The 10,092-nt window shown below is 41.9% G+C and overlaps 1 protein-coding gene across 1 annotated transcript; it reads left to right on the top strand.

The window, feature by feature from the left end:
* Positions 1–5,914: 5,914 nt before the first annotated feature.
* LOC124706093 (mitogen-activated protein kinase 6-like) lies at positions 5,915–9,671 on the top strand. Its single transcript, XM_047237751.1, has 7 exons — positions 5,915–6,285; positions 6,532–6,661; positions 7,320–7,457; positions 7,658–7,990; positions 8,522–8,705; positions 8,783–8,963; positions 9,353–9,671. The coding sequence occupies exons 1-6, from the start codon at positions 6,101–6,103 to the stop codon at positions 8,953–8,955; spliced, it is 1,143 nt and encodes a 380-aa protein (XP_047093707.1). The 5' UTR covers positions 5,915–6,100; the 3' UTR covers positions 8,956–8,963; positions 9,353–9,671.
* Positions 9,672–10,092: the final 421 nt, after the last annotated feature.

Here is a 10,092-nt window from a genome sequence, read left to right as displayed (position 1 = left end):
ACGACTTGCCGCTCCGCCACGACCACCACTTCGCCCTATAAATAGCGACCCCCTCAGCCTTCCCTTCCCACACCAAACCTGCTCCACCCCCTTTTCTGAACCTCCTCAACGCCAGCTCCCTTTCGATTAGGCCACAGATAGCTCCAATTGCTCCGTCGATCGCCGGAGACCGCCGCAGATCGACACGACGATTTCGGCCACCATTGGAAACACCACCGGTACCAGGCGACTCCCCTTCGTCGACAACGTCGCCTAGCACCAGCGCCGCCCCTCGCCGGAGCTCCAGCACGCCGTCGACCCCCTACCTCCGCCGTGCCCGCGTCTGCTTCTCGTCGCCGACGACGACGCACCTCCACCGTCGGATCTTCTTCTGATCGTGCGGCTCAGGTTAGTTGATACCGTTTCGGTGAAACTAAGACACCGACTAGTGGGACCCTCCTGTCAGCTGGCCCGTGGCACGCTGAAGCGCTACTGGGCTGGCCCTGTCCATTTTTAAATCTTTCGGCCCAATTCGTTTCCCGCCTAGCCCATTTAACTTAATTCAAATAAAATTGATTCAGAGAATTTCAACACTGGTGCTTTGCTAAAAATTGAATAGTTTCCAATCTACAAACCCAATTTGAGTGATTCAAAATTTTCTAGAAAGCTTATGAAATTATCTAACTAAACTCACTGGGTTCAACCTCATAGCTTGTGTAGAATTTGAATGACAAAAATATCAAGTCCGATACTTTTCTGCATTCAAATAAATCTAGAAAATAGACTATATTGAATTTTGAGGTGATTCCACCTCTCATAATTCGCATTTCACCAACTCTTATTTAATATGTAAAAATATGATATAGGTGATGTACATGATCACGGCCTAGTTACATTAAAGGACTATCTTGCTATTTCTAGTCAAAGATATTGTCCCAAAACTATTAATAAATAATAGGGGAGTGTTTCTCTCATTTAAATCTTGTCACAAACAATTCCCAAATAAGGTAGAGACTCTGGTAATTTAGGTTCTCATATGTTTGGTTTGAGGATATTAAATCATTACCATGACTAATACTAAATTGTATGAACTATATTACCTAAATTAAATAACTTTCTCATGTGCTCTAAAAGCAATATGATGACCTTTGATCATAATCTCATATGTGCTCACTTAAGGATCTTAAACCAAAGTAGCATCTAAAATGCATGGGATAAGGACCTTAGTCTTCAAGACCCATATGTTCTAATTAAAGATTAGTAAATCATTTGTATAGTAGTGTTTAAATTGTTCCAAACTATTTATTAAATCATATGAGATGTATTGGTCTCATTTAAATCTTTGTCTCAAGTAAATTCAACATAAGGTAATGACCTTAATATAATAAATCTCATGCTGTATGAATTGATGATATTAACCTCTTAATAAGATAGTATTAAATTGCATGAGGTGTATTCCCTCATTTAAGTCATATTTCTCAAAGGATAAGTGTGAAGTGTTGACCTTGGTCAACATGTGATCATACCTTGTCAATTGAGGAGATTAAATCTTAATCAGGTTTAATAAGAGGAAATTAATTCACAAGAACAAATAAATAGAAACCCAAATAAAGATTTCAATGAGAGGAAATTATTCCTAAGAATAAATAAATAGAAACAAATAACAAATATTTTTAATGAGAGGAAATTATTTTTCTTTAAAGGAAAACCAAGTCAACCCACAAGTGAATAATATGGTGATGCTAGACTAGCTTGTGTGAACCATTTGTGTGATTAGTTTAGCACTTAAGGGTTATTTGGTGATTGTATCCTCGTATTCGTTTATAGACGCTAGTACCGGAAACTATCAAGAGGAGGAGTTCTTCTACTCAGAAGGAGAGGAAGAAAACTTTGATCACCTCACCAATCAAGGCAAGCTAATATTATTACCAGCTATTACCAGTGCAAGCTAATATTCTTGCAAGTTACCTAAGTGCCAAGCTCTACCAGAGCAAGGCACCACCACTTTTTACTTTATGCTTAATGATCCCATCCCAAGTTTTACTTTACAAGCTTTATTGCTTTTGGTTTATCAAAGTTACTTTTTGATTCATGATTCACTTGGTCTAGAGTAGAACAAGATCATCAAATTTAGCCTAGAATCATGAAAGCTAGATAGCACCCCTCATGATTAGTTGCTAGTGCTAACAAATAAAATTGACTGCTCTAGAGGGGAACAGGTGAAATGAAATGACTTTGAAAACCTTGGAATGATGAGTCATTCTATTGAAAGATCTTGAAGGTGAAGATGACTTGTGAATGACATGGTGAATTTTACAAAAACTGATGGTTGGGTTTCGGATGCGATACCATTCCAATTTTGCAAGTACCCCCACAATACCTGATATGGGTAGGGATTAACTGGAAGTTTATGTATCTTAGTATGGGTTCCCTCTAAACAAGCGTCATCGGGGTTATGCCAAGGGCTGCCTCCAAAGAAATATGAAATGATGTGAAATGACGTGAATGAGGTGAACTGTCCGGCCCAAGCCCCTGTGCGGTTCCCGAGCTGACTGTCTGTCTTCACCTGGGAGGCCAAGCTCATGGGGAGAGGTGCCTATACTAGGGTATGTAAGTGAAAGGTTATGATTGGTAGTCCGCACACGGAGTGTGATAAATCGGGGCCGATTAACCCTGACGGATTATTGCAAATGTTGTGGCACAAGTGTACGACCTCTGCAGAGTGTAGAACTATTCGAATAGCCGTGTCCACGGTTACAGACGATTGGAAAGGCCATACTGTTCCGTCATCAGAACTTTTTTCAAAAATGTGACACGTGAAGGGTGACTGGTGATTTGAACTATGAATGGTGACTTGAATTAAACCACAACAGAGTTGTGGGAATGACACTAATGTTCCCACCTGAGGTAGTCTAGCGATTCAAGCATCTTTACTAAAGGTTTATGAAATAGACTTGGCTTTATGCAAATAAACCTAGAGCTTAACATCTCCTTACTAGAATTGATAGTGTTTACACTAGTATTAGTTTGCGAGTACTTTAAAGTACTCATGGCTTTGTCCCTGGCTATTCAAATGGCCAGACTATGAAGGTGAACCGCAGTACGAGGAAGATGGACAGCAGGACGTCGACGACAACTAGGATCGCTCCTGACGTCAAGTGTTGGCCTGTGGATTAGAGAATCCGCTACTACTCCGCTTCCGCTATTTGTGTGTTTGTTGATGAATAGAATCAACTACTATTGTAATAATGGATCATGTGATCTCCATGTGTAAGCCGATTATGCGTTGTAATAAATGATGACTCTATGATATTCAACTATTATGTCTCGCAACAACACTATTCCTGGGATTGCGAGGAATGACATAATAGGCATCTGGACTTAAAAATCCGGGTGTTGACACATTGCCTCTCAAGCCATCTACCACCTTACGCCCCCTTGTTGTTCCGCCACCCATCATTGAGAAAATGAAGAAGATTGAGAGAGCCTTTCTTTGGACGACTACCGATAAAGTCACAGGTGGGCAATGTAAAGTCAATTGGGAGACGGTGTGCCGCCCCAAAGATCTGGGGGGTCTTGGAGTGCTCAACATCGATAAATTCGCAAGAGATCTTAGATTGCGGTGGCCTTGGTTGGAGTGGACGGACCCAACCAAGATTTGGATCGGGTTGGGAAACCCTTGTACGGAGGTGGACATGGACCTCTTCTATGCTTCCACAAAAATCGTGGTTGGAAACGGTTTGAAAACTAAGTTTTGGGACGCCCCTTGGCTTGATGGCTCGAAGCCTAAAGACATCGCCCCCCTAATCTATGCGGAGTCCAAGAACAAAAAGTGCACGGTCAACAAGGCTACAAAAAATGATGCTTGGATTGCCATGATTCACATTGAGGGAGATTTCACTATCGCCCACCTCGAGCAATTTGTGGATCTTTGGATCAAGGTGCATGACTACGTTCTTCATGAGGACATGGATGACTCTATCTCTTGGACGCTTACGGATGATGGTCAATACTCGGCGGCTTCGGCTTATAAGGCACAATTTTTTGGTGCCACTGCATCCAACTTTAGGAGATCCGTTTGGAAGATTTGGGCGCCGCCCAAAGTAAAGTTTTTCGCTTGGCTTGCCCTACAAAATAGGCTTTGGACGGCGGATCGTTTGCAAAAGAGAGGTTGGCCCAACAATGCCATTTGTCCCCTTTGTTCGAGGAGTCCGGAATCCATCGACCACCTTCTTGTTCATTGTAGATTCACCCAAAGACTTTGGGGCCTCCTCAAAGCGTAGCTTGGGTTATATTTTCTTGACCTCCACGCATGGCATGCGATGTCTCTTCAAGATTGGTGGAGCCTCTTGACCGGCACGTCTACGCCTAACCGGAGAGCGCTCGCTTCCGTTGTTCTCCTCACCTCTTGGGAAGTTTGGAACGAGCGGAATGCTCGGATTTTTCGCCACAAGCATGCACCACCATCGGTGGTTTTTGGGAACATCAAAAATGAGTTAAAACTTTGGGTTGCCGCGGGGGCCAAGCGTGTGAGTCTTTTGATGCCGCGAGAGTAGGCGTATTGTAAAGTATCCGTTTTGCTACTTTGTAAATCTTCTCCTTAATTAATAGATTGAGGCAAAGCTTTTGCCTCCGTTTCAAATTTTTTTTTTCTTTTATCAAGCTACGAGGGCGTCTTATTTCCAAAATGAAAGCTTATTTTCTTAGGCTTTTACTTGGAAAAGACAATGTTCCATATATACTAAAGGATTCGGGTCCATAACCACGAGTTCCACTCCACCAGATATTGTAACACTTAGCAAGGAGGCCCTAGACCGTATTGTTACTTTTGCCACCATCAAGATGCATATGTCCTCTTCCTCGATTTCTCCTACATATATAAGATATTTTAAGAAATAAGCATCGCTATAGAGTAAGAAAGACGATTTCACTGTATTTTTTTACCGGAAACATGGCCTATCACAAGAATACTTTTTTATCAGGTCTCTTAAAAGAGTCCTTCAATTCTAACTTCCTTGTTTAGATAGTGTATGAATAGCTTAACTAAATCAATATATGGCTTCCTATATTTGTCTATATATAAAAAGAAATATGACCAAGAGTGGTTTGAATCTATGTAAAATAATTTTTTCTATTTCCCACCATTATATATTGGGCATAATGGGAAATGCCCTACCTTTGAGCGATGTTTGAACGATTAATTTACTTAAGAGGAAGTAACCAATTAGGTTTACGACAAAAAAAATATCCAATTTAACTACCTCTCTGGGATAGACCTCAACATAAAACTGTTGAGTAACGACAATTCGACTAATAATCACAGAGTGACCTATTCACATGATCTACCTAGTGATATTCCATTGTGTTAAGTAATTTTTTTAAAAAAAAACCCATTTTTGTTCTAACTGAAAATATGGCCAATTCGAATTGAACCCGCCATCCCACTCTTCTTGTTTCACCCCTCTCACTTATCAGTGGACCCATGACGAAGGCGTGGGGGTGGAATCAAGCCGATAGGACGATCGAGGCGCCGTTGGCCTCCCATGACCCGGCTTGGGCCTATGGCCGCGCCATGGGCCCCACCAGGCATCCCCTCGGTTTTCCCGTGAGCTCGTTGGTCGCCAAGTCTCGTGCTTGCTGAAAAAATGACATGACAAAATTGTTGGTCCATTTGAGTTCGGAAGCTTCCTAAAAGTCCAAACTACAGAAAAATAGGTTTTCCTACTATGTAGAGTTATAACTTAAAATAAATGAATTTCGTGAGATTAAACCATGTTAAAAGTCTTCTAAATGAGATATTTTGGTTTTGTTGTACAAAACGGATATACTCCTCCCTAAACAGAAATAAATTTTCTACTTGTCAAAAAAAATGATTTTTTTTTTTTTTTTTTTTGCCCTTAACGCCGCCCCACCGAAGCGCGAGGTCTCCGCCCTCGGCTCCCCCATCCCATCCTCATTCCCCAGTCGCCGCCCAAGTCAAAAAGACGGGGAAGCTTCTCCCCCCACCACAGTCGAGGCGAGTCCCCAACACATCAACGACTAGTCGCTGCCGAGCACCAACCCTAGAACAACCCAACCCTACTCACCTCCTCCCAAATCCTCCGGCGGCGAGGAACAGGCCATGGATACCTCCGGCGGCGGCGGCGGCGGCGGCGGGGCCGCGGGCGGCGCGGCGCAGATCCAGGGCATGGCGACGCACGGCGGGCGCTACGTGCTCTACAACGTCTACGGCAACCTCTTCGAGGTCGCCTCCAAGTACGCCCCGCCCATCCGCCCCATCGGCCGCGGCGCCTACGGCATTGTCTGGTGCGTTGCCCCCTCCTCCCCACACCCGAATCGCCGATTACACACGTGCTCCCGCAGCTAACAGCAAATCAGACTTGCTATCTATGTCGCGCGTAGAATATTCCGTATCGTCGCGTGTCTGCGCAGATTTGGTATGGCGTTTTAGGCATCCAAAAAGTTAGGACGAGGAAGCGAGTCACGCCGACGCCCGCCCCCCCAAAAGTAGCAGTGCTTATATTTCCCCTGTTGTGTTTTTCCTCTTTGCAGCGCGGCTGTTAGCTCCGACACTGGAGAGGAGGTTGCGATCAAGAAAATCGGGAACGCCTTCGACAACCACATCGACGCCAAGCGCACGCTGAGGGAGATCAAGCTCCTTCGCCACATGGACCATGAGAATGTAAGAGTTAAATATTCTTGTGATGATAATCATGCTATATTTATCTGTTTTGGTTGATTGATGTGGACAATTCTTGTGATTTGCTGAGTAATAGTATTAAATACTCGCCTTACCGCTTCGAGGTATTTGTGGTGCGGATTTTACATTTATGTGCATAGAGTGCTAACCGTTGTGCGTGAAAGACATTTTGCATTGCGCGTGAAAGACATTTTCCGTGTTTAGTATTAGACAGGTGGGGTGCACCACCCAGGCCTTGCTGTTATATCTTGTAAGAAATGCACATTTACTGTTTTTATTATTAGTTCATATTCGAATGTTGATTTCTGGCAGATGTAACTGGTGGTTATGTAGAAATCCTATTTACAAGGAGAGAGAAATACGAAATACTCTGTAGCATGTAAATATTGATTTCATTTAGTGTTTTTTTTCCCATGTCTACATTTTTAGAAGTGGTTCTATGATTTCCTGTCATTACAATTTATTACTGTGGATGTTGTGTGCTCTACTCGCTTACTCACATTGTCAGACATTCTTGTGATGTGTTTAGTCTGATTGTGGTTCCAGTATTCCTTCTTGTGATGTGTTTAGTCTGATTGTGGTTCCAGTATTGCTTCTTATGATGTGTTTAGTCTGATTGTGGTTCCAATATTGCATCCAGATTCTTGCCATAAAGGACTTAATACGTCCCCCAAGAAGAGACGATTTTAAGGATGTGTACATCGTTACCGAGCTGATGGACACTGATCTCCATCAGATCATACGCTCAAATCAGTCATTGACTGATGACCATTGCCAGGTTCGTTGTCTCTTGCTTGTGCTTCTGTATTCAATGAAAATTGTACTAGTTGAAACCAGTTTTGTTGTGGCTAGTCTAGATCTCTCTATTCATGCGTGCTTTCTTGTTCGCAATTATGTTCTGTACCTTCTAGTTTTGACCTTAGCTTTGTCTGTTTTTGTCCTTTTCAACAATCATAAGCTACATGTTTTGTGTTGCAGTACTTCTTGTATCAGTTGCTACGAGGTCTAAAATACGTGCACTCAGCAAATGTTTTGCACCGTGATCTGAAGCCAAGCAATTTGTTTCTGAACGCAAATTGTGACCTCAAGATCGCGGACTTTGGGCTTGCAAGGACAACTTCAGAGACTGATCTGATGACAGAGTATGTGGTCACACGTTGGTACCGAGCACCAGAGTTGCTGTTGAACTGTTCGCAGTATACTGCTGCTATTGATGTCTGGTCAGTTGGGTGCATACTTGGTGAAATTATTACTCGCCAACCCCTGTTTCCTGGACGGGATTATATCCAACAGTTAAAATTGATCACTGAGGTAGGTTTGTTCAGTTCATCCCTAGCCTACTTTAAGTATCCACATAAACAAGTTATGATGTTGTCTATTTGGAAGCTGTTGGTCACTGAAGTTGGGTTAGTTTCATGTACTAAATCTGTAATAGGATTTGGCTTTTGGTCTATTTGGAATAGCAGGATAGCAAGACCTTTCTTTGCACACCAGACTAGTGTTGTCAAACCTGTTTTTTGCCTCATGTTTGAATGAAAGTTAATCATTATTGTTAGTTGAACTTTGAACTACTAAATTCATTTTGCTTCAGATAGCGTGCAACAATATACCAGAATGTCATTGGATTGGAATCAAGATTTGAACTATTAACTTTGACCATTTTATTCCTTGTTTTTCTGGATGTGCCCTTTCTTGAAAGTGTACTCATATTTGACAGTTTCTGGTTGATTAGCTTCATTTTGTAAAAAAAACTTAAGTTAATTGAATGCTTTTTTACTTTTTAAAATGTGTCCCTGGAACCCAATTTATATCAATATTAATCAGCGCTTTTTCCTTCAAAAGCTGATAGGTTCACCAGATGATTCGAGCCTTGGATTTCTTCGGAGTGATAATGCTCGAAGATACATGAAACAACTGCCACAGTACCCAAGACAAGACTTCCGCTTGCGCTTCCGCAACATGTCTGATGGTGCAGTGGATCTGTTGGAGAGAATGCTGGTGTTTGATCCAAGCAGACGGATTACCGGTACATGGATTTACACGAACTACTTGTATTATCTTGGTTGCATTTTGATTATTACTTAACAATAATTTACCATGCAGTTGATGAGGCTCTGCATCATCCATACTTGGCTTCTCTTCATGACATCAATGAAGAACCCACCTGCCCGACATCTTTCAGCTTTGATTTTGAACAACCATCCTTTACAGAAGAACATATGAAAGAACTCATCTGGAGGGAAACCTTAGCATTTAATCCTGACCCTCCGTACTAAGAGCTAAGGTTTGTATGTGTTGTGTTGAACTGTTTCATGTTTTGAGAAGCAATTAATTAAAAGAATACAGTGTTTCATAGACGACTAATTTAGATCCTAGCACCCCGTTAAGAATGACAAGCTTCTTATGTTCTTATTGATATCAACCCTTCCTAGCTTGAGTGATCCATATAATTTCGATCTTTTGGATATCACATATCTGGATCACTAATTTTTACGGTCATAACCTTTCATTGTGTAAAATTCTATTCGCAGGTCAAAGTTTTTCTGTAACAAAAGGATATTTTCTACGTTGTTAGCCAGGACTTATTTGTTCTTTTCCAATCCATTTTCTTTGGCTCAATATTTGCTTCCAAGGATGCATGTTAATTCCTTTTGTTTATCCTTGTGACTGCAGAACAATTTACCAGCTGAAGGCATTGAAGATTTCTAGCTCTAGCGAAGCCAAAACTTCCATGACTTGTGTATCTATTTATTTTATGCTCGCTTATTGGGCGAACGGGCTGGCTTATTTGTTTCAGTAGCGATTTTTCTCCGGGCCTGTCTAAAGAAACATCATGCGTACTCCTTTTCACATGGGTTGCTCCTGGGCATCATACCCGTTGATTGAATAAGTGTTCTTGTGTATCTAAAGCTTGTAATTTTGTCGACACGAAAATCCCATGTATATCTGTTGATACCTCGTGCTGTATTTGTCTGAAGCATATCATTTTGAACCTTGTGACTATTCCGCTTAAAGCTGTGAACTCAGTTAGAATCGAAAGACATCTAGCAGAACGCCAGAACTCCATTTACGGGTGCCATGGCAATTCACTAGTATCTAGAAACACCTAACATTCATAGTAGTGTGATGTGTGTGTCCATCTGTAAAAAAGAATTCTAGACCAAAAAATAGGAGAGCAAAATACTCAACAGTGGAAAGCACGATGTTGATTGATTGGTAACTATTATTGGATGATGGTAGGGAAGCTGGATCTGTACAGGCTGTCGATGAGAAGGGGTGTAATCGTTTGTGGTCTGTTCGGTGTCCAAATAAAATGAAGGTCCTACTCTGGCGAATAGCATAAAACTGTCTGCCCATTGGTGCTCAATTGCAGCAACGATCTATTCATAGCAATTATGAGTGCTGCGGTTGAA

The sequence above is a fragment of the Lolium rigidum genome, chromosome 4, assembly GCF_022539505.1.
Source record: "Lolium rigidum isolate FL_2022 chromosome 4, APGP_CSIRO_Lrig_0.1, whole genome shotgun sequence".
In the NCBI taxonomy this organism is placed as follows: domain Eukaryota; kingdom Viridiplantae; phylum Streptophyta; class Magnoliopsida; order Poales; family Poaceae; genus Lolium; species Lolium rigidum.
Note: the sequence above shows the minus strand (reverse complement) of the source record. Positions and strands in the feature narration are given on the sequence as shown.